Source organism: Neopsephotus bourkii, unplaced genomic scaffold (assembly GCF_033783945.1).
Source record: "Neopsephotus bourkii isolate Nb327-2 ecotype Australia unplaced genomic scaffold, CSIRO-AGI_Nbou_v1 NB_1637, whole genome shotgun sequence".
Taxonomy (NCBI): domain Eukaryota; kingdom Metazoa; phylum Chordata; class Aves; order Psittaciformes; family Psittacidae; genus Neopsephotus; species Neopsephotus bourkii.
In genome coordinates this window covers 1,617,322-1,642,672 of record NW_026902112.1, presented here as the reverse complement: position 1 = coordinate 1,642,672, position 25,351 = coordinate 1,617,322, and the positions used below count along the sequence as shown (strand labels likewise).

The following is a 25,351-nucleotide window of genomic DNA, read 5'->3' as shown; positions in this document are numbered from 1 at the left end:
ATCAGTTCATCAGCTTCCAATATCTCGAGTAACATCTCAGCTTGGTGGGAAAATGTTACCCTAACCAGTGAACATATTTCTGTGTAGGGAAGTAGAGCTCCTTTTATGTAGTTTGCATAAGTACATCAGTTGACATCAACAGTTGACACACTGATTCACACCTTTGCACTGTTCCCAGAACTACTTAAGCACACAGAACCCAAGTCAGTGCAGTGATCCTTTTTTAAACATTTGGTGCTCTGGCTTCCCAGAAGTTACCTACTCATCACAAGCAGCTTTACATGGATCTATAACACAGCTGAGATACTTTTAACTTTTTTTTATTATTAAAACAAAACCAATCATTTACATAGGCATTGATTTTGATTATCAGAGGACACAGATATGATTGCATAAGTAACAGAAGGAAATGAACCACGTGAACTGCTTTCTTTGTTGTAGAGTTCTGAATTCCAGGCTGCTTTCTGACATGATGAAGGTAAGGTATTATTACAGTGCACATACTCAGAAACTATTACACAATACTCATTAAAAAAACCCTACACACATTATATATTCAACTAATTTGACCAGACTGCTGTTTTCTGCAAGGCCTCTTACCTTGCTGTAAGACAGAATTACCCAGGGTACAAAATGGACCTTCCACTAACAAGACTCTCAGGAATCTAATTACAGAATGGCGAAAATGTTGAATAGAAGCACACATAATAACATGACTGTCATTTTATGGCAATGCATGATATACAACTAAAAGCCACTCTTATCCAATAAAGTCAATGGGAAGATTTGCATCAGTGTACAAGAGCAGAAAGGAAAGCAAAACAGTGTTTCTTACACTGTACTGCCAGGAAAATGAACATGTCTAGGTTGCAGTAAGACCATTTGTAAGGTGAAGTTTAGACATGCAGAATTGCTAAGAGCAGGAGAGTGGGACAGAGGGAAAGTTGGTGAATGCCCTGTTGCCACTATTGTCCACATGGTCACTCCAAGAAGCTCTTGCGAGTCATTTACAAGTGGGGCCCCAGAGGCTGCTGCCCCACTGCATTAGTGATGCTAAGGGCAGTGAGTTCTGTCCCTGCCCCAGTGCCTTCATTTCTCTTCTTGTGGCAAGAATTAAAACAGCACAGTATATTTCTACCTTCTCTCCTAAAGTATTGAGGCAGATACTACTGCTCCCACCTAACAAATGGGTTGCTATCTTCTGACCAAGTATATTTCCTACAGTATCATAATCCTTCTATTAATTTCTCTGAAGCTTCAGTTCACTCTGATGAAGAATGGTGGAAATTCATTCTGTTTCTGTGTTTCTTGCTTTGTGTTACAGTGACAAATGCTCATCACTGGGTAATTAGCTTCTTGGCCAGTAGATAGGCTGGGCCCATCAATTTCAGTGATCTAAATGCACTAAATCTATGCAGTAAATCTACCCTTAGAAGCAGGACAATTGTAAAGCACCAAGCACCCATAAACACCAATCAAAACCTAAAGAACCCAGTACTGCTAAACTGCTGTCAGCAATACTACTGACACGAGTGGGCAATTCTTTTAAGCGTAAGTAGTATATATGATAGCCACAGATACAGTACATCAGATCAGACGAATTCTAAACTGGCATTGTCTAAACTTGTATCGGATCTCTCATTTTGGTTGCTGCTAGTTTTATCTTATGCTTATGTCTCTGAGATACTAGGGCTGAAGTGCCACATCATATCTTAGGAGATAACCATCATTGTAAACATACAGTCTCTGATCTGTGGGGCTATAATCAATACTTTGGATTGTGTCTAATTTTTTATCCATAATGACACTAATACTACCTTCTTGGCCAGTACTTGTGTCATACATGTAGAAGATTTCCTCTTTCCTAGTGTTCACTGGCCTTGTGGCGTACAGAATACCACATAACATGAAAGCATTGGAAACAGATGGTTTGTACTGTCTTGTCTGCCAAGTATTTAGCACATCAAGAGTAGTGTCATTGAGTTTGCTAATCACTATGTTGCCCATGTTATTTTCTGTTGAATATATTACCCACAACCCACTTTCATCCACAGCAAAATCTATGTCTTGCCATGATACACCTGCATAAGAGAAACGGTTACCATAAACAGCATTCAGAAGCTCCTTCCTTAAAACCATGGTGTTTTTTCTTATATCATGCTTCACAATATATCTTGAACTATAAGCATGATAGTACAAATAATTATTATAAAGGGCAGCACCACTTCCTTCCCCATATGTTATTCTACTTTCATACTTGGGTTTAAACAGCAACAAATTATCAAAGGAACTATAAATTCTGTAGTATTCCAAGTATCTCCCATCCGTGTTCAATGGTGCAACCCAATATACTTCATTCTCTGGATTAGAGGGAGAATAATCTCTACCCCAGGAGCCATATTTGTAGGAAAATCCTCTCCAGTTCAGCTTTGCAATATAGGGCTGGCTAACATTCAGCAGTCCACGGTGAATGCAGCTCCCTGAAATTAGAAAGAAAAACACAGGATTTCTGAATGTCATCATTAGGAGAGAGGTTTTACAGATTAGCTTCATGGCAAAGGCCAGGCATAAATGCATAGCTTCATGAGTAGAAGGCTCATTTTGGGGCCAAGGTCAGCAACTGGATGGCACTGAGTGTTCCAAGTGGACTCAGGAAGTTAGCAAAAAAATAAAAAAACAGCAGTATACATATTATTACAACCATGTGGGGCAAGCAGGGGTGGAAAAAAGATAGGGACATCCATCCTTGGTTAGAATTAATTTTCAGAAAATAAGTGCTCATTGTGCTGCTCCAGACAAGGAACAGATTTTTGTTTCTGCTCATTTGATGCACGCCAACCATATGCAGTAGGAAATCCCTTGGAAAATACAATTGACAAAGCGTTTTAGGTGATTTTTTACCTCAGCTGAGAGCATAAGAGATGGGGAAAAAAAAAAAGGAGCATCTGATTTCTGTGTATTTCAATGTAGAGGCGAAGGAAGGAGCAGCAGTAGCAGTAATTCCAGAATCACATATCAGATTAGCATTCTGCTGTCAGAATCACAGCTTCCCAGCAGGGCATCACAGCTGCATGGGCCTTCCACCTCAGGCCCTCAAAGAAATCGGCAGACAGTAACAATCACAGCCTAGGAAATGTATACAGATTTTACTCTGAGTTTTCATGTGAAGCCACTCTGAAGAGAACATAACTTCAAGCTGAACCAGGACAGCTCTGTTTTCCATATATCAACTACAAAGACATTTCAAGCTCATTGAAAAATTAATCAAAATACAAGAAATACTTTCCTTTTCTCATGATGAATGGCAGTGACATTCCTGATAAATTCTCAATATTATAAGACATTGGAGGAACAAAATCCTCCACCCACAAATGTCCATGGGCTTGAGAAGTCCAAAGCTGCCACTAGCAAAAAACCAGAATGTCTTTTCCAAGTATTAACATTAGCTTTTTGTATTACTGCCACAAAAATGACCTAGATTTTTTCATTGTAAGGATATGTTCATCTGAGGTAATGGAGACAGAGATGTCAAGTGACTAGCACCATCTTACATGACTAGTGGTATTCTAATATTTCCCAATTCAGTGAAGTGCTCTAGCCACTAGACCCAAGGCTCACATGCCAAGTAATGGGTAAACTAATGGCCACAACTGCTTGATGTTCCCTCAGCAAAGGAACTCCGTACATCACCAGCTATGGCACCAACGATGAAAGTCAAACTTATCTTTTGAGACTTTAATATTTTGCATGTAAGCATGATTGCTTACATCCTGTATGAAAAGAGTGACTGTTCAGTCATATGAGGGGATAGCTAGCATATAAATGACCTATGTCTTAGCACAAATCAGAAAGAAAAATAATAGAGTTTTTACCTTTAGTTCTTAAGGGGAAACCCCTTTGAGATATTGCCCTCAAACCGGCCATCCCTAAGCAAAGCCAGACAATGCTTACAGAGCTGAATTGAAAACTAAAGCCACTGTCAGGAAAAGCCTAAGAGACATCTTGTTTTCAAAAGCATCCTAATGTATCCCAAAGATAGAGGGAAATGTGGACACAGACCAATCTGAAGTATTCTTCTTGGAAAAAGACAGGGGAACAGGGTGAAAAATGGACTGCTGCAAAAGTAGAGAAATGTTTTTCTAGTCTGCTTTGCCCAGGGGGAAGGTGCTCTGCCTCCGGGTCAAGGAAACCTCTGGTCTGAATATGAGAATGGTCCAAGCAAGAGGGTAACATTTGTGCCAATGCATAAAGTCCATTTGCACAGTGAAGCTCTCCATGTCTCCTCTCTTCTCAAAACAGAGTTTTTCTCCTATTACAGGACACCTTCACCACTCACAGTTTTGTGCCGTCTTACACTAGTGACTTGGGGGACATATGATTCACCTGCAGCCTCCTCTCAACATCTATGAGGAAGCTGGGTGGCAACTTCATATTAAATATAAATCACTATGCTGAACTAAAGCCCTATGTCCCCAGGCCACATTGTCAACTTCTTTGGGTTCAGTACTGTGCACGGGAGCAGCTCTGCATCAACAACATGAGTTGTGAACAAACATGTCTCTCCTCTCATCTCCTTTTGTGTCCTGGGATTCTTGTGGAATGTGAAATGTAGGATGACCTTGCTTGAACGATGCTTCCCTCTATACCACCAAGAATCAAATGCGAATCAGCATTCCTGGCTTGAAGCAGATAAGCATTTAAGCATGCACTTAAGTGCTTAACAAAGGATGAGGCCCTGGAGCAGAAACCTCATTTCCAAATATAGCACGCAAGAAAGGCACTGCTGCATGGCTAGCCCAGCTGTATCTCTGGAAATGACACGTAGCATGGCTAGTAACATGGCCCCAGAACTTGGCACAGATACCAATATTTGGAGGTGCTTGTACCTCAGCTCATGCAAAGGAAGAAAGCTAAGGCAGACAGTGCAAAATGGCTTGCATCCTGCCAACTCCATTAATCAATTTGAGCTGTTTTTTCTTATATCTCTATTATATATTTTTACCTCTGGTATGAAGACTTCTTTCAAGCTGGTGACATATTGAATATCTTGTGTTTAAATCACAATAAACTTATTCCAGAATTAAATGGTTATTAAATGCTCTAAAACTCTTGATTTGTTTAGAAAAATATAGCACCAAAGCTTGCAGGTAGTGAAGCACTGCTAAGCTCATCTATATGCAACCTCAAATAATTTTTCATGTCATTAAGCAGAACACAATTCCAGATTTATTTTAATAATTCATACATTGTTTCATAAATAAAAAACAAACGTGTGTTCAGCAGAGAGACCTTTTTTACAAAAGAAATAATAAATTATTATTTCTTCCGTTAAAGAGATCTCTCTGCTGAACACTTGTTTGGTTTTTATTTATGAAACAATGAATTATTAAAATAAAGTTAGAAGCATGTTCAGTTTTAATGACATCAAAAATCATCTGTGGTTTCTATAGAGTATGTGCTTGATTTTGATTTCCTTGAAAACTGTTCCCGGAATTCTTATTTTTTTACCAAAAAACTCTGCAGTAGTCAGGAGGTGATCTGTCTTCAGCAGAGGTTCAGAGGAATTCATAGTTATTTATTTAATCTAAACTTGCCTCCCTGTCTGGATCTTGTGGGAAAAAGAAAAATGCACAAAGGAAACTAAGTGTCATGTAATTTTGTAAATATTAGAAGGCACTTGAAATAAATCCATATGCATTATTCAAACTTTTAAGTTTTTAACTCTTTTATCCATTGTTCTGGGTGTCCTGAGTTCAGCAGTAGCAGTCATTTTTCTCCTTCTTAGTAGCTGGTGCAGGGCTGTATTTTTGACTTTCAGCCTGGGAACAGTGCTGATAACACCGATGTTTTTAGTTGCTGCTCAGTAATGTTTACTCTGACCAAGGACTTTGAGTCTCATGATCTCCCAGGGAGGAAGGGAACCTGGGAGGAAGCAGAGACAGGACACCTGACCCAAACTAGCCAAAGAAGTATTCCATACCACTGCACGTCATGCCCACTATATAAACTGGGACAGTTAACCAGAAGGATTAGGTCACTGCTCAGTCAGGCTGAGTATCGGTCAGCGGGTGGTGAGCGGTTGTATTCACTTCCTTTGCTGTTTCCCTTATCATTATTGATATTGGTGGTAGCAGTAGTGGTTTGTGTTATACCTTAGTTACTGGACTGTTCTTATCTCAACCCGTGGGAGTTACATTCTTTCGATTCTCCTCCCCATCCCTCCAGGAGCTGAGGGGGAAGAAGAAGAAGGAGAGCGAGCGAGCTGCTACATGGTTCTGGGTTACTGGCTGGGCTTAAAACACCACACTAGGCCACCGATAAATGAAGTCCTGGTATTTTTGCCTGCCTTTATTTCATGCTTATGTAGCAAATAGGTGAGAGGAGGACTAACACAGGTACAAACACACATACTTCTTCTTACATAAAGAACCAGTATCTCAGCTCAGTTGCTTCCTAATCCTTCTTATTCATCAGAAAAAAGCTGGCATTTACTCATCAGGACTGGAGGGAACCTGACTTGCTTGGCTAATGGGCTGCAGAATTGAGCATCCCATCAGCTCTTGCTTCACCCACTTTACTTGGAAGCACTCACAAAGAACATCAACTTCTCACTCTGACAATGAAAGTGCAAAACTCCATCAGCTTCCCCAAAGCAAGCAGCTTCATCTGATCACAGAAGAGAAGGGACCACAGTTCGTTTATGCAGCTGAAGAGCACAAGACAAGGTGAGACCCACATTTAAAGTAACTCCCACAAAAGCCACAGAGACCAGGAGCAGGCTGGTGCTACACTCTCAGACATGCTCCCAAGCACCATATGTGTACCCTCCTCTCCCATCGGAGGAATCACTGCATCCAGATATGTGAGCTGTTACCACCCTTACTACCGCTTGAGACCAAGTCTTGGGAAACAGGAGAGGTGCCTGAGGACTGGAGGAAAGCAAATATCACTCCCATCTTCAAAAAGGGCAAGAAGGAGGACCTGGGTAACTATAGATCAGTCAGCCTCACCTCCATCCCTGGGAAAGGGATGGAACACCTTATCCTTGGTGCCATCTTAAGGCATATCAAGGATAAGAGGGTTATGAGGAGCAGTCAACATGGCTTCACCAAGGGGAAGTCATGCTTGACCAATCTCATAGCCTTTTATGAGGAAATAACATGGTGGATGAATGATGGCAGAGCGGTGGATGTGGTCTACCTTGACTTCAGCAAAGCATTTGACACAGTCTCCCACAGCATCCTCACAGCTAAATTGAGGAAGTGTGGTCTGGATGATCAGGTAGTGAGGTGGACTGTGAACTGGCTGAAGGAGAGAAGCCAGAGAGTTGTAGTCTATGGGGCGGAGTCTAGTTGGAGGCCTGTATCTAGTGGAGTGCCTCAAGGGTCAGTACTGGGACCAGTATTATTTAATATATTCATCAATGATTTAGATGAGGGAATTGAGTGTACTATCAGCAAGTTTGCTGATGACACTAAGCTGGGAGGAGTGGCCGACACGCCAGAAGGCTGTGCTGCCATCCAGAGAGACCTGGACAGGCTGGAGAGTTGGGCAGGGAATAACTTGATGAAATATAACAAGGGAAAGTGTAGAGTCCTGCATCTGGGCAGGAACAACCCCAGGTTCCAGTATAGGTTGGGGAACGACCTGTTAGAGAGCAGTGTAGGGGAGAGGGACCTGGGGGTCCTAGTGGACGACAGGGTGACCATGAGCCATCACTGTGCCCTTGTGGCCAAGAATGCCAATGGCAACCTGGGGTGTATTAGAAGGGGGGTGGTCGAGAGAAGTCCTCCTTCCCCTCTACTCTGCCCTGGTGAGACCTCATCTGGAATATTGTGTCCAGTTCTGGGCCCCTAAGTTCCGGAAGGACAGGGACCTGCTGGAGAGAGTCCAGTGGAGGGCAACTAAGATGATTAAGGGAGTGGAGCATCTCCCTTATGAGGAAAGACTGAGGGAGCTGGGTCTCTGTAGTTTGGAGAAGAGGAGACTGAGGGGTGACCTTATTAGTGTATATAAATATATAAAGGGGGAGTGCCACGAGGATGGAGCCAGGCTCTACTCAGTGGCAAACAATGATAGGACAAGGGGTAATGGGTATAAACTGGAACACAAGAGGTTCCACTTAAACTTGAGAAGAAACTTCTTCTCAGTGAGGGTGACGGAACACTGGAACAGGCTGCCCAGGGAGGTTGTGGAGTCTCCTTCTCTGGAGACATTCAAAACCTGCCTGGACACATTCCTGTGTAACCTTATCTAGGTGTTCCTGCTCCGGCAGGGGGATTGGACTAGATGATCTTTTGAGGTCCCTTCCAATCTCTAGCATACTGTGATACTGTGATAGGAGAGGGAGCTGGTTTGGCAAAAACTCATGTGGCTCATACTGTCTCACTGACACAGGAAGACCCACACAAGCACCTCTGTCTTTACCAGCATCACAGGACACAGACACAGGCTGACAGTTGGTGAGAGAAGACTTACACTGTCAGCATCTAACAGGGGATGAGGTAGAGGGCTGGTGTCCACCTGAGTTACCTTCAGACAACAAAATGTTCAGGTGCCTCAGCTAAGCTGCCTCCATTGCCAGTGGAGAAATGCATGTGTCTCCAGGGGCAGTCCAGACAGTCCTGGAGAGGAAGCACTGGCGAGCTCTTCTCATGTTCCTTCAGGCATGCCTCTCTCTTTGTGTATGGACATACTTATTTCAAAACACAACCCAAAACACTCAAAAATCATAGACATCTTGGGTACATAGGAGGTAAAATGTAAGGTAAAAGTAAAATCACTATACAACTCCAACAGGACTGCTTGAGTTTCAGCATTAGGTTACACCAGGTTCCCTCCTGCTAAGACCTATTCACCAGTAACTTGAAATCCTTAATTCCTAAACGTATAAAAGCCGGAGGGGGAAAGGAGATAACAGGTTTGCTATTTTTTTTTCCTTTCTTTTTTTGCCTTTGAGAGTTTCATCTGACTCACTTCTCCCTGCTGCCTCTCTCAGATCATTTCAGTGAGATATGACAAAGAATCTGTTGCAGAGTCCTCAAAGAACCATCCTGGAGTCTTTCCTCTCTATACTTGCCCTGATGAGAACAGCACAAAAGAAAAACAAATGGATAAATATTTCTTCCCCCTGGAGTGGTGAGAAGAAAGATGGTGAGAAGCAGCCAGAAGAAGTGGTGAGAAGCAGCCAGAAACTGCTGCAACAGGAAAGCCAGCAACGATGATGAGGATAATTAACTATGCACTTACTGAGCCCTATCTCAGACACTCAAACCCCCACCTCTTCAGTCAGAGGGTAAGGCAAATGGACACCAGTGATGTCCTTCTGCTATGCTGTTTAAGAACAGGCCTGCTCACTCTGAGAAATACAGCAGCAAAGGCCTTGAGGGACAGAGTCAGAGGGCTGCATACTACAGCACTGGGAAGCAAGAAGCTTTAATTAAACTTGCCTTTAGACTCATGGTCTTAGACAGCTTGGGGATTAGCCAAGCTCTCTCTAGTTCATGTTGCATACCCAAAACATGCAGGAGAGAGGATGAAGGAGAAAAAATAACCACATCCAGAAAACAGGACAAAGAGTCAGTTTAATACAAACATTATAAATATAATATGAACTAAAAGCAGGGCAAGGCCAAATGGTTTGGCAGGAATTCAAGGCATTCAAGCTTGCAGACAAAATGTATGGAAATTGTGTTCATACACATAAATGAGTGCTAGAGAGCTTTGGAGTCCTGGGTGTGAGCATCCATGCAAAGCCTCCAAAATGGCCATCTAGAAAATGCAGCTGTCTCACTTACTTCATGTCCCCAAGCAATAGCATCGTACTACATCTTCTTGTTTTCAGATACAGTTTGCAGGACAAGTAAATGCTCTATAAAATTCTTTGCCCAGAGAATGCTTTTTCCCCACCAGGCACATAAAGTCAGGATACACCAGTCTTGTATGGATTAACAGGGATCTGAGCCTACATATCACCTGGGTTATCTGTGCAGCTGGCACCTCCCAAGAGGCAGGAAACTTGCCAACCCAGGGCAATGGCTCTAACAGTCCTTTGTGCTGAGACCAGCATCTACTCTAACCTTAAAGATCGCCATGAAAATATGCCCACATACATCCTCCAACCCCTATGGGATTCCTATTGCTGTGGGCAGAAGGTAAACTCACAGACAGCACCAGCGGATGCTCTCAGCTAATGTTCCTGGTTGTAATCCATTGGAAGTCAATGGAGCTATTGTTCACACCACCCAGGGTTTTGGTCTTCTAGGTTATTTTCTGCTCTGTATTTTTCACATAATGTAGCAACATGCAAAGGTGCCTGAGCTAGCTGGCACACAGGTCAGGAATATGGTCCCAGATAAACTCTATCCACCTCCCCACCATGGCCTGAGAAAGAATGCTAAATAATCCTAGCACAGCCACAATCCGATGCAGTTAGGTTTACCCATCCTGCTCTAGACATGACTTGCCTAACCTTGCATAAATCTGCACTGCGAAGCCTAGAACTCCCTTTCCCATTCAATGAAAGTTCCTGTTTCTTACAGATGCTCATGCCAACCACCCAGATTTAAAAGTAGCCCTTTTCTTCACCACTCATGGAAGGACACAGTATTCTTGTTCCAGAGTTCACTATTTTCCCACTGAAAAAAGGGCTTGCTGTAGGCTTGAAGAGAAATACATTGTTTCTTTCCACACACTGTCACCCTCAGTAAATCAATGAGATGCTATCCCAAATCCTTTTAAAATACTGGGGTTTGTTGTTTTTCTTTTTCATTGGAACATTTTAAGCCCTTCCATAAGGAGCAGAGAAGCACCTTGAGATTTTGCAAAGCAGGTTTTTGTTTCAGCTTTTTCTCCTGCCTGATGCCCAGACAAGGTGCTATTCATGCATCCTGCAGAGAAGTGCAACAGCTGCCTACATTGCCACGAAACCCTCAGGAGATTGCAATAGGAAAAGTTGCTGACCCTAAGAGAAGCTTGTATTTCTATCTCTCACCTTTCCAGCTAGGTGTCAGAACTAGCTGGCCCCATGGTCATAAGAGGTAAATGCCAGTAGGTGCAAATCTGCAGTTCTTGCAACCACTACTCCTTGTTTTCTATGGGCAACTCTAGCTGATGGCTAACCAGCTTATGTGAAAAGGCAGGACCCTTCCCCTGGGTATTGTACACAACAGAGCACTTTCTCTCTTGCAATACTCTGTCAAAAGGAACTCCTGTGTATACAACACTCATGGGATCAACACAGTTTGATAAATCCTCCTGTTAGCAAGTGTGATGCTTGACCTGTCATACCTACACCAATGTTTTGTGGTCTGCTCCAGTGTATCATATCTGGCTCTGAAAACTTCTCAGACTACAACTCACTCACAGTGTGATTTTTCAAACTGAATACCATGTCAAGACAAAAATTATTCCACTTGTAAACTAATGGCCACATGACCTGTGACTGTTGATACTTCACTATGAACTGCACTCTGGAATCACCGATCCTATTAGCCCCAAACATAACCTTTATTAGTTAAGAAAATTATAAAATCCTAGTTCAATAGAAAACAGTAACAAAGCTCCCACTTATCTGCTGAGACCAGAATTTCCCCCCAGGTCTCTTGACCTTCTGATTTAGAAAAATCTTTTCTAAAGATAGTGAAGCAAAAGTAATCTTCATGCAAAGCTACCTTCTGGAGCTTGAGTATCAGCAGCTTTATTAATCAACTGTTGCTCAGACATTCCCAAAGCAACATTGGAACAAAATTGCCATGACACAGTCACACTCACAAGAGTGATTAAAAATCAAAGTTGGTCAGAAAAAAACATAGTTTCCCACAAAAACAAGACAAAACAAAAAAAAAATTGTTTTGAGAAAGAGAAGAGGGGTTAGAGATTTGATTTTCACACTGCAGGTGAGACGAAAATGACAACTTTTTGCAGTTGAAAATAGGTACTGTGTCTGGAAGAGTTTGTTTCCTGCCTTTATTTTCCTTTTGAACCCATTGATGAAACATTAGGAGCTGTCTGCTCAATTTTTCAAGAGCTAAGTAGCATCATTACAACTGTATTTAATATTAACAAAGGGAAATCTCTACATTTACTATTCTACCCATGTATTATGTTGTTTCTTACCTGATATGCAACAGAAAAGCTTACCTGGTGGGAAATAAGGGGGTACTGTAGTTTTGTTTGTTCCCTCTTCACACTCTTTCAGTCGTTTCTGCAGATCCACAATTTGTCGACGAATTGCAAGGATATTGTTTTTGTCCAGTGATTCTAGTTCGTTTACCAGTATAGTCAGATTTGTGATCTAGAGACAGAAAAATAGAGAATAAATTTGAATTTCTGTTGACTTTATTTTACAGATATTTTCATATTTTCATTTCTGTTGATCATAACACAGAATATGTTATAGAACAGTTTTTAAGAAATATCCTCAAGAATAGGCTTTATCCTGCTAGCCTGAACTTTACATTTCCAGCAGATGTATGTGACCATGAAGAAATGCTTTGACTTTCAGCTGTATAACATAATGCAAAAATATAGTGTTATTTTTTATAGTAAGTATAAAAATATCCAGTAAGTCTTAGGAAGTACTAGCTATTATATGTAAAATGTACTTATTCCCGCCTTACAAAAGTATCTGGAATTCTATTTGCAAAGATAAATAACATCCTCTATCACCTACTTGATGATCTAGAGGACAATGGACTAAATGATATTTCATTTTCCATCTAAAGTAATTATACTCTCTAGGTGAGTGATTAACTACAATTTTGAAAATGTGATTTATAGTCTGCTGGGAAGGTGATAGTCTTTCGCATTTCTTGATTTCATATTGATTGGGTCACTGCCCTAGCAACCAGAACCTAATTTTTTAATTATCCATGTTAAAGCACAGAGGCTTTCAAACATGGGGGTCTATAAATTAATATTTATTATAATAATATAATCAGCCTGTGTGCTTAACACTATACAAGTGTTAACTTCCAGGCAGATATTTGGTAAAAATAAAGCGTTCTCCATTTGCTTTGGGGTTTCTTTGCTTTTTTATACTCTATATCAAGGAAAAAGCTGTTAATACATTTAAGGTCAAGCTTTCTCTAAATTTATGCCGTTGAACTGCTAAAATAATTCCAATGGCTGCAGTAGAGACAGGCTACATCTTCTCAACCTAAACATTAAAGAGAGAATAGACTATCTGTGTATTTGAACTCTCTGTAGCTAATTAAGACTTTGGGAATACCTCCAAATATATTTGCTCAACGATGACATTGCTTCCGACAAGGCTGAATTTCAGTTGGGTGACCAGTCTCTCCAGGTCATTGATTTCTACTTTCAGCAACTGGAAGTCCAGCTCCGTGTAGGATATACTGCTCTTCTCCATATGCTGCACTTTGATGGTTAGGTTAAGGATTTTCTGCTGATACAGTTCAATCTTTTTTGAGTACTCTCTAACCTTGAAGAATGAAAAAAAAAGGGTACTTATTCAAGTCCAAGTTAGCAAATAAGACAATCCTGTTTGAAATCACTATTATATTTCTGAGTACCCCATGCATGACTTCCACATACCTGACATATATATTCTTCACATAAACTAAGTAAATGAAATTCTCATCACATATATAAAATATGTGAAAGTTAATCCTCATTTATTGTTGGCAGTTGCATGAAGTCCCCTCAGGAATGCCTGGGGATAACTGAAGGCAGAATTTTACTCAGTCTTCCATTTTTTTTTAATTTTTTGCCAATATTGCCTCTCTGAGCTAATTTTATCTTCAGTATGCCAAGAACTTATATTGGCAGAAATTTCATTAGGAAATCTGCAGTGTATTATCTCACAAAAGCAACCCAAGGAGGCTGAAAAATGCAATAAAGGATTCCCAAGTTTTTCAACTTCATTTCTTATTAGTTCTGAATCCAAATAGGATTTTACCCTGTGTACATTTGAATTGTGTCAAAAGCTTGCAGAACCGATCTGGGGTTTGTCTTTGGGCAGGGGGAAAATATTTAAACACAGCATTAAAAAACAAATCTGGTTTAAATGGAAGTGAAAATATATTGCAGGCTTTAGCTAAAGTAATTTATGTAACAGCTTTTTCAGCCTTTGAACCATTAAACAGTTGTCCAGATAAATAAATTTTCACACATGTATCTGCTGAGGTAAAGATCACAGCACAAGCATTGTGATGCAGAGTGATTAAATTATATGGAATTGGGACATTCCTCGGAAAATGTTAGTTACTTGAAATTTAACACTTTGGGAAAGATATGTAATTTCTTTCCCATATGCTTCATAAATGTTATGTCTCTTTTCCCATAAATCTGGCACTATAACAGGCTGCCCAGGGAGGTTGTGGAGTCTTCCTCTCTGGCGACATTCAAAACCCACCTGGACATATTCCTGTGTAACCTGCCCTAGGTGGCCCTGCCTTGGCAGGGTGGTTGGACCTGATGATTTCCAGAAGTCCCTTCCAACCCTAGTGATTCTGTGAATATAATTGTGTTCTTGAAAAAGTCAGATGCAGTCGGCCCTCACCTTTCACTGATCAGAAAAATCAGTCTGGAGATGGAAGATACCTCTCCAAAAAAAAAAAAAAAAAAAACAAACCTAAAAAAATCCTGAAAAAAACCTCCTGAAAATAATCTTCAAAGGTCAATGTTTAAACTGTGTCTAGATTTTGCACAAGAAAAAAGAAATAAAGAAAAAAAATACATGATTACAGCCTGAAAATCATAAAGCGAGCCCATGTGTGAACGAAATTGCACTGCTGTTTGAAGCTACGTGTATCAGAGAGGCATGTGGAAATAACCTTTCTTACAGTAATACTAATAGTACTAATAATAATGGTAACAATAATAATGAAATACAGACCAAATTCGCAAACTACTGAAATAAATAGACAGCTGGAATTAGTGATGGCTACTCATTAGTGAGAAACCTGTGAATCTGAAGTTTTCTCCAGGGTCCTGAGAGCCTACACAAAATGCTGAGGGCTGGAACAAGGCATACATAGTTATTTCAGCCCTGATTGCAGAGTGCTGCAGGACACAGACCTGAAGTTCTCTTCCAACATCAGAGGGTTTTCACTCAGTCAACCATCTAGGTCATTTAAAGACATGTCAACACCATCCAGTGGGGTATAGCTGATATCCAAGTTGAACTTGAATTAGCACCAGCACTCTGCAGTACTCTGTACAGCCACACCAGCATCACAATTAACTTCAACTAATAGCTCCTCTGGTGAACTATTGGCCAAATATAATTTTCCCAGCAGTGCTCTAACAGGTTTATACTGCTTTTGCAGACAAATTCAGCACATATGTCAAGCATTGAAATGCCCTGTGTGGACATTCCTGCCTGCTCAGGTATGGCTTAGGAGTTTCACTAGCTTAGAAATATCAGTTGAAAAGGGAACATGATGTTGCTCTGTTGCTTGACAGATAAATTTAAGCAGTTTATAATCCCTGTTCTTTTATTTCATCTACCTGCTAGGGACTGGCTGCTGTCTCTTGACAGGCTGGCTCAGAAATTCTGTGCATATCCCATATGCAGATACAGACCAATGACTAGCAGTGATTGCTGCCACATTTGCCATAAAAGCCTAAAGCAGGGTAAGATGAATGCATAAGACCTGTATTAGCCCTTTGTAGGAAGAGAGTGGAGCCATATGAAGCATATGTAGGAAAAGAAAATCCTCAGTTTCAGTTTTTCCTCCTTTCTAAGCATTGTCACACTCGTGGAATGAAAAGGGCAGGAAAAAATTTGTGATGCTTATTTACTGTGTCATTTACCTGCAATTGGTATTTATCAAAACAGGTTTTGCAGCATGGAGACACTTCTCTAGAACACACTTGGGGAATACAAAGGGGGGGAAACGTGCAAAATGAAGATGCAAAAGAAAAAAGTGGGAAGACTGAGGGACAAAAAAGAGAGAAGTGACAAAACCAGCAACTCTCTGAAATCACTCAGCCCAGGACACTGGCTTCGGGCAGGCCTGACCTCTACAGACCTGTAAGGAGTTAGGTTGGCAGGCAGTCCTCAAGCTGACACCAAGAATAATTCCACTGCAGGTTAACCTGTTTCGAAAACAGCTGTTCCTGGCAGAGGGCAGGCATGGTTTTTTTCCTCCAGTTTTTGTTATGTGAGGATGTTGTGGCTGTTATGAGGCAAGTTCTAAAAGGCACTTTCTCTCCTTGGGGTCACATACTGATCCAACCCTGTTACAGAGGTGTCCTCTCCCTCTTCCTATTGAGAGGAGCAGCCAATTCCTGCTTTGCTTTGAAAGGTTAATTTTCTTCTGTAATCATAATTATGCTGGCAAAGGTTGATGTGACAGAGGAAAAATTAGACTGGTATTTTCAGCCTACAGTTTGTACTCATTTGGCACATGAGAGCATCTCTTTATCTGTGAGCTTCCTTGCCTGCTGATTCTATAAAAGGACCCCCTTGCTTTTGAATTAGCCAACAATCAGGCAAAAGGTTAACGATTCAATCAGGTTGTTTATCTGGGGCTTGGAGCACATGGAAAGCATCCTTAAGAGGGTCCAATCCTGCAGCTGTTACCCAGGAAAAGCTCCCATGAGCTTTAAAATGTGTTATAGAAGAGCAACTGAAGCATGGATTCTCAGAGTCAAAAAAGGAAACAGTAGAAATTCTCACCCCTGTGGTGAGACTAGGTTACATGTGAGCATGATTCCCTAGGATTTTGCTCAGGATCATTTCTTACAATGACCAATAATGAGAGATTGGCTTTCCTCCATTTCATTATTTCCTTCTTTCTGTGAATATTGTCATGACTGAAGTAACATATTGAATTGTATTAGCAGGAAAGGCGGAGAATTTTTAAGCATGGAGATGCAAGCATCACAAGATCTCAGATTACTTAAGTTCAGATATCAATAAAGCAATGTTCGACAACTTTCTTCTTTCTACAGAAAAACAACATCACAACTGAGAAATCTTACACACATAAAATCAAGCCAAAATGCAATCTGTTCATTTTCATTTCTGACCCAGTGTCTCTTTGCCAATATCGCACCAAAGTATATGTCACACTTTATCTAACTAGATGCATTGTAACACTGCTTGGTTGATTGGTCTCGACAGGATGAAATTCAGTGAAGCCTGGGTCAGCGAAAGAATTTTTGCTGTCTGCAGCAAGAATTGAAAGGTCAGTGTCTACACTGTGGCACACTGCTGGGCACCTAAGGAGGACAACACATGCACACTAGGTGATACCAGCTGGCACCCTAGACATTGAAGTCCACAGTGGGGATTTATCTTGCCCTGAATTTAGAGGTGAGTTTCAGGTACAAATCTGGACACCTAATTTTAGGTATCTGTATTAACTTGTGTCTTTACATGAGCAAGATGTCTGAACTCAATAGAGATCTGAGGTTGTCCACACAAAGACGTCAAGCAGGGCTTGATGTGCTCTCTAGATCTTCACAGCACTAGCAGGTAAGTCAACCATCCTAAAGGAAACATGCACCATACTGAGGAAGTACTGTAAGAGATTGGTTACACAAGGGCACATAACTGGGAGAGGTAGCACACAAACACCTTAAAGAGCTGCACCAACTTTCTGGCTGGGAAGCATGCCCCTGATCCTGTTCCAGTGCAATTAGCTTAAAATGTCAGCACTGATCACAATAGGAACAGTATGGGGACCTGAAACTTCTGAGATCTTCATGGATCATTAACTCTGAACTACACCTCCATGCTGCAAGGGATCAGGTACCTCCTGTATTTGGAGGCAGTGGGACTTCTGTCAGTTTGCCCTTCATATCCCTGCTGACAGCTGAATGCGTCTCATTGTTAGCTCCAGTTCTTTCAAAACAAATGATTTGAACCAAAAGATCTTACCACAGGATCCTCTGCCTGTTGTTGTGTTTTTTATGCACAACCTCTTATCTGTTCTTGATTATACCAGAAGAGGGTTATGAATATTTATAGTTAGAATTTATAATTTAATGCCGTTCCTTTTCTGCTGATTAGTTCAAGGACACTTCATTTCTTAAGATGTTTGGTTCCTGAAGGAAACACTTTCTGCTGGACACCTAATCTGAATCCTGAATATTTATCCAGTATCAAAAGTCAGACAGATTTCTGTCTTCACAGGCAGCTTCACCCCATGAACTGCAGCATGTATAGGTTTGCCCGTGTTCCTCAAAACAAATGAATCTGAATTCATGCAAAAAGCAGCCAAACAGTGTAAGGTGTGTTTGTCTTCAACAGCAATGCATAATTCAGCAGTCCCACTGCCACAGCTTCAGATGTTGACAAGAAAGATATTTGATTTTTTAGTATTATTTTTTTTTAATCCATAAGAGCAGAAGAAGTGAAGGGGCAAATATTCACCTACTTCTTCACTCTGGTCTGTGGTGACTTTTCCCTTCCTTCTATTCATTTCCCTTTCACAAGCTGGCTGGCTTGATACAAATAATAACATGAAAGAGCAGGAGGCTTGGCTTCCTGTAGCTCTGTGTAGCAATCACAAACCAGTAAAACTGAGCCAGAAGAGGAGAAACATAACCATTCTTCTAAAAATACCATGCCTTTAGCTGTAAAGACCTAGAAAAGAGACCTAAGGATATTCAAATGTATGACATGCTGCAATGTCAAAGATTTAAGATTGAATCACCCTTCTGCTTGTTCTCACAGAGCCCTCTTTCCCAGTGTTTGAAAGACACATCACAGAAAAGCACTGAGTGCTGTACTTTTCCACAAGCAACCATTTTCCAGCAAAGATACAATTGTTGTATTTATGAGAAAAGAACACCTTACTTGAGAAAGCTCTACCTCAAATTTCTTCGTGAGTGTTGCAGCTATTATCTCCAGTTGCTCAGCCTTCTGCACTGGGAAGGTGGTATCTGGCAAGTACACAGAACACTGACAAGTTCCCTCGTGATCCACAGAGCCAGACACATTGGTGAAGAGCTGCAATAACAAATCAGCAAGGAAAAAAAGCATTAGCATTCTTCTCTGGAATCAGTAACTAATGTCTGACAATAACATGAGCTATAACAATCATAAGTTCTACAACTTCGTTAATAGAATCACAGAATAGTTAGGGTTGGAAAGGACCCTGAGATCATTCAGTTCCAACCCCCCTGCCATGGACAGGGACACCTCACACTAAAACATATCACCCAAGGCTCTGTGCAACCTGGCCTTGAACACCACCAGGGATGGAGTATTCACAAATTCCTTGGGCAACCCATTCCAGTGCCTCACCACCCTTAGAGGAAAAAACTTCTTCTTATAGACATCTTTCACCTTTTTCTTCTAAGGAGCTCAAAATAGCTAGCAATTTTTATGACTCAGCCTTACAATCTTCCTGAAAATAGTTAAATATTGCTGTAAAGATTGTACCATTGGAAAAACAGAGGCATATAATAATCCTTACTTTCCCAATCTTGAGGACAATGCTCCTCAGATAATGAAATAACTTTTACAGCAGACAGAAAAGCACACAACAGCAGGAAAATAACTTAGTAGTTAGGGTTTATAGTTACTGTTCTGTTATCTGAATTGACCAGATTATCTAGTCATTTCCATCCAGAGCTGAAAGCAGCGAAACAGAGCCAGTAACAGGGAGTTTTGAAGAGAAAAATGCTTAATTTGTAGTTCCTCAGCCAGCCCAGAGCTAACAAACATGCACATTTAATTATATACCGTAGAAAGGTGATGAATTAAATATGCGGGCTCAGCCTTAGAGTAGAGATACTTATTTTGATACAAAACATTGCACATAATACCCACAAATCACAGTCCACCCATCCACGTCTGTGGGTAGTCTGCAAAGCCATTGCCCATACCATTAGCATGAATCGTGACTGTCTGCATGCTGAAAGAATCACCATTGGAGCAATGTGTAATGTGTATGGAAAGGTCAGGGCTGGCAATTCATAATCTTGCCCTAATTTACAGCCAAAGCACATAATTTCCTATAAACACTGGGCTGAATACTGAGTGTGTTTGGAGCTGTTCTTTTTTGTTTGTACACAAAATGTTTCCTGTCATGGTTCATAAACCTATCACGAATTTATTAATAAAGATATTTGATGTTACTTTAAAATATTCTGGCACACACTTCAATGCAGCTGCATATGTTAAAGCTACAGGCTTGCTCTTTAAATACACTTCTTTCTATAATCTCTCCTGCTTTGCAGAAATCCCAGCATTATTCATCTGTTTTCTCTTTCCCTCTTAAAAATAAACAACAAAACTATTCACTGAAAGCTGACACTTCAACACTTCCCCCTTTGCTTTTTCACAGTGATTTCAACTAACCACCAAGCCAGTGCAGAACATTCAGTGATGGCCATCAGCAAAGCTGTCTTGATCTAGGAGCCCAAGAAGAGAACAGCAGCAAGCAGGAATGATCCTAGATCACACTTCCAGAAACCTCTTTACCTCAGCCATAACAAAGAGGCTGCATCTCATTTTGACAGAAAGTATGAAAATAAGTTTTATCTGTGATATCTAAGCACCACAGGCCTTAAAACTACGCTCATAGACAGACTTCTGAGGCCATTTAATGTGAAAGAAAGCAGAGAAATATCTCATGGTATTGCAGAATGTCCCAGCACATAACTTCCATTGATTTCCCTGACAGGTAGGTTACCAAAGCACTTCTGAAAATCCCACTGGGAACCTACTGCAAACTATCTTTAAGTTTCCAAGTACGTTTGAAGATACGGCTAGCAATACCTAAATAACTATGAAAAATAGGTTCATAAGTCACTTAGATGCTTCTATACCTCTGAATCCTCTCTGTAAGGGCATGACTGGGATGGCAAGGTGTTCAGCAATAACAGAAGAAACAGATGGGTTGTGGGATGACTAAAGAAGAAATAAATGTGGCTTAGTAAGTATATGTGACTGTCTGCAAGACTGTTGTGCACTGGCATGCTAATTTTTATGTGGAAGGTATTGTATTCTATCCCTTCTCTGAATAGCACAAGTATAGCATATATGTGTATATGCATAGCAAGAGAAAGTATACTATACATAGTCCAGCATAATGTGCTGTATACATAATCACATTTCCACACATAGTGTAGTGTGAACTATACATTGTATACTCTGCTATAAAGTCTTGATTATATATAGCCATCAGTTTACCTAAAGGCACCATGCTTATTTCATGTGCTAAACAAACCATTCACAAACGTGTTCAGGTGACCTCCCAAAAACCCTCCAATTTGTGCATTTAAACTCCCTATGGAAAGTAACCGTTATATTTTAACATCTGTGTTAGGAGAGAATTGAGTTGAAGGAAGAGCTTCACTGCAGTAAGTGCACCTTATGTCTAAGACAAGAAACAGTTTCCCCAAAGGAGCAGACAGCCTGGGCTGATGGAACTGTTTCCATACTTCCATTGACATTACAAACATTGGGATCATGATGTTGATGAAACCAAGAAGCATTATTTAGTTAAAAGCCCCTTGGGTCAGAAAGTGTTTCTATCACAATATAATACCAGTCAAATGACAACCATATAGCAAGAAAGTCTTCCCTGATCCTGCAAAAAATTCCACAAGGTAGGCTGTTGCTTTTGATCGAGTTGTATGGTTTTTAAAGTTTAATAATTTATATTGGATGCTTAAAAAAGAGCAAACTGTCCTAGCCTACAGCAAGGACTTAACTGCAACTTTTCACTCTGTAAAATTAAGCTGTTACATATGCATATTTGAAGCTATGAGAGATGTTCCTTTCCCACATCCCTTCAATTTAAGAAAAGGAGTAGGAGCCAACAGTTGCTCCATTTTCTGAAACACAGAAAATTTAATCAGCTGCCTAAATGTGGGCATAGGGTTTCATCCTCACAACAGCCAGGCCATTTCAGGGCTTAATTTCCAGCTACACTGTAGCCCAGCGGCATTTACAGCTCTGAATTAGCTACTTGGTCATCCCAAGACATCCTAAGAGGTGGATGAGGTTTGTTTCCTGTTACTGAGAGTTGGAGAGAGACTCCTGACTCCGTTTAACTGTCTATATCCTTTACTGGAGCGAGAAAAGGTCCCTCCACATACCCCAGGCACCACACTGGGTTACCCTGGACAACAAAGACCAAAGATCAAGCTCTCTACCAGCTCCAACCTGATGTGGAGCTGTGCTTTGGACAAACTGTTCTTGGTACTAGCTTGCAAATGCAGAACAAGTGTGTTACTTTGAATCTGCTCCAAAGCAAACATGTTATTAAGCAGTCACTGACAGAGAGAGACAGGGAAACCAAACCCTGAAATCCACAGACCATGGACTTGAGCACTGTACCAGAAGGCATGGAAATCAGATACAAGTCCCTCTGTTGAGTTCCTCAAGTGACTAAACGTGTATCATTTAAACAATGGGACACAAGTTCTTAATTTTGCTCTTTTCTGGAGAACAAGTAATGGTTATACCTTTGGGGGAGTGTGCAGGTTGCCAGTCACCTCTCTAGGTTGAGTCACATATGGGAGCGTTGTATAGGGATCAGGGCTCTGAAAAGCAAAGGAAAGCCATTTCCAGAGTTAATTCCTGTAGATAGCACCGTCCCTTCCCCACCAGCTAGTCTCCACCCTGCAGCTCCAAACCACTTTGATTTTACAGTGGGAGCAATCCCCAGCAACTGTAAAATTGATTGACTTTACTAATCTGCTGCTGAGGTGACTAAAGCTTTCCTGGGCGCAATATCACTTCAAAGACACTTCCTGAAGAAAGACTTGATGTGACCAATGAAAGGCAGGGGATGCTCATCCTGCCCAGGAGGTGTGAGCTGGGGCTCTGACAGGCAGCCCAGCAGATTACATGTCAGTCTAAAATGACAGGACAATGCTTTCCTGCCCTGAATTTGGAGACTATTGTCTTCCCAGGAAGGATGTCTGCTCCTCACTGCCCAGCTCATGCTCCAGCTTCTCAGCACAGCACTTGTTACTGCTTTCACACCAAGATGTCAGGCTGCAAGCTGTGGGGGCTGGGCATGTGTCCCACTCTGCTACTAGGATCATGGAGGGGAAAGCACCCCACCACAAAGTAGGCAGATACCACAGTGCTGAGGATACAGCCAGGTCCACCTTGGGAGCCTTTTGTGGAGTAAAACAATATACATGTCCTTTAACTCTCATCTGTAGTTGGCACCTGCCTTCCTGCCACACCAAGGAGAGCAGCTGTCACTCTGGCACTGCTCTGTGTGTCCCTAAAGGTTGGCTGCATCCCCACGCAGTGTGCAGAGTATGGTGCATCACCAGGGATGCAGCACACTGACACCCACAGCAGGGTCTCACCAAAATCTGTGGCAAACTGGGAACTGCAGCAAGACACCCTCAATGTCAAATGGTGTGACAGATGGAACAACAAATGGGCTTCCCCTGCAACAGGGTGTTCACCTCTGTGTCTTTCTGCGTTTCCCAAATTTCAGCCAGAGCCCCATTCCTGAGCTAGGGAGTGCTGAGGAAATACAAAAGGCTGGCAAAAGCAAGGTCTATTAAAGGGCATATTGTAAACAGGCTTTTGTGGGACAGTTTGTCAAATAAATCCATTTGAAGAAGCATTTGTGTGATCATATAATTACACTGAACATGGTGGGAGAGAGAAGGACAGGGAGCATCACAAATTGGGCAAGTTACACAAACTGGGGGCTGCCTTAGAGCAAAGCAGCCTGAGGAGAAACATCTCCCATATCAAGCTTATCAATACATATTTACACCTCCGTCTTGACTTTTGAAACTTTCTGGGTTTTGAGCAGATAAAAACACCTTCCCAGGAGGTGCTGACTTCACTGCCTGCATCCACAGTGCTCCAAACAATGCAACTAGTGAGCCGGATTTTTCTGGTCGGTGACTAAACCACACGATCAGAAAGAGTCATTGGGAGCCCAAATGGGTTTTGTTTGGTTTTCCCAGATTTTATCTAAAGAATACTAAAAGGCAGTCACTTCAGGTCAAACAAAACCAAAATGATTTGTTTCATTTGGAGGAGTTTTTAAGCTATTTGCGAAATTTCTGTCTGATAATGTAAGCTCAGTTTTAAATCGGGGGGGGGGGGGGGAATAAAAATAAGAAGATGCAGTACAAAATCAAAGCAAATCTTTCACCAGTGTAATTTAATTTTTAATTCTTCAATTTTTTTTTCTACTTTTGCTTTTCTCCCTTCCTCCCTGGATTTATTGTTTGGTGGCTATTTGGGATTTTTTTTCTCTGACAGCTGGCTTTGATTTGAATATCTCTCTTGCCCATCCAGATAGAGTTTTATGGAGAAGAGGAACAGCACCCCACAAAAAAACAGCCAGCATAGTTTTCATGTGCCTAGTCATAAAGTATGAGAGCAATCATGCAGCTGAAAAAGCCCCTACCTCCCAACTCCTTTCACATCAAAGATGTGGATTCTTTCCTGCTATAAGCCCTTGCTAATTAATTAAAAGCTACACAGAGCATTTAAAATCCACTCACAGCCTCACTGGGAGTTGCACTCATCTAACCAAAGGCAGAATTTGACTCTGATTTTAAACCTGTGCCTCACTTTTACATTTATTACCCAGTTCCTATACATCAGTTGGAAGGAGGATGGAGTACTTCAAACTTTCTCCATGCAGAGATCTCAGCATTTGCTCAATAGTAACCTTGAAGAATAAAGAATTTTCAGCAATCTAAATTACATGAGAAGAAAAGAAGACACCAAAGCTCAGGTTGCAAAACCCTCATCTTACCCCTTCTCTTGCTGCCTTTGTTACAGCCAGAGTGATCATGATTTGCATGAGGAGCAGCACAGCCACCTGTATGTGCTTCATCTTCTCACCCAGCAGATGTGACAGCACAGGGACAATGGAGGTCTTTTATAGCACAGCCTGGGGATTTCCCCAACTAAACCTTAAGGAACTAACTTGCATATTTTTTTAAGTTTTTGGATAAATGATGCCATGAAGTTGTATAATAACAGGTGCCAAATTGTTAACGTGCAAAGAACATTTGAATTGCCATCACAAATTTACTACTTCCAGTTTCCTAACTGGAAAGCTTTCCCATATGGTGCAGTATCTAATCTTAATCTTGATTAAGCAGAACACCGGGTGCTTATTTGCTAGGACAGGTAGATAGACACTTCCTCTTACTGTGACTCAATCACAAAAATTCTTATCGATGCCTCCTAGGTTATGCAGACAATACAGGTGTGTGTGGTATTTATTACCTGTACAGAGAAGAGCAGGTCTGGTTAGACTGTTCACACACCAGAAACATCATCCCTTTTTTAAACAGGCAAACAGACCTTTGACAATAATGCAGAGAGATCTTTAGAGCTTTTCAGTTCCTTCAGTTCTCACATAGCACAGGTGGGACGCAAACAGACTATCTCTGCCCATTTTCTTTTCCCAGAAGTCTT

General features: G+C 41.2%; 1 protein-coding gene across 2 annotated transcripts; it reads right to left on the bottom strand.

The window, feature by feature from the left end:
- Positions 1 to 311: 311 nt before the first annotated feature.
- Positions 312 to 24,774, bottom strand: OLFM4 (olfactomedin 4). Of its 2 annotated transcripts, XM_061374122.1 has the most exons (6): positions 24,681 to 24,774; positions 22,399 to 22,476; positions 18,776 to 18,928; positions 13,232 to 13,444; positions 12,142 to 12,295; positions 312 to 2,480 (listed from the first exon to the last, which is right to left on the bottom strand). In XM_061374122.1, exons 1-6 carry the CDS (start codon positions 24,759 to 24,761, stop codon positions 1,687 to 1,689), a joined length of 1,473 nt encoding a protein of 490 aa, XP_061230106.1. In that variant the 5' UTR covers positions 24,762 to 24,774; the 3' UTR covers positions 312 to 1,686. The 2 variants fall into 2 exon arrangements, with proteins under 2 accessions (XP_061230106.1, XP_061230107.1); XM_061374123.1 differs by lacking the exon at positions 22,399 to 22,476 and having other exon boundaries at positions 24,681 to 24,767.
- Positions 24,775 to 25,351: the final 577 nt, after the last annotated feature.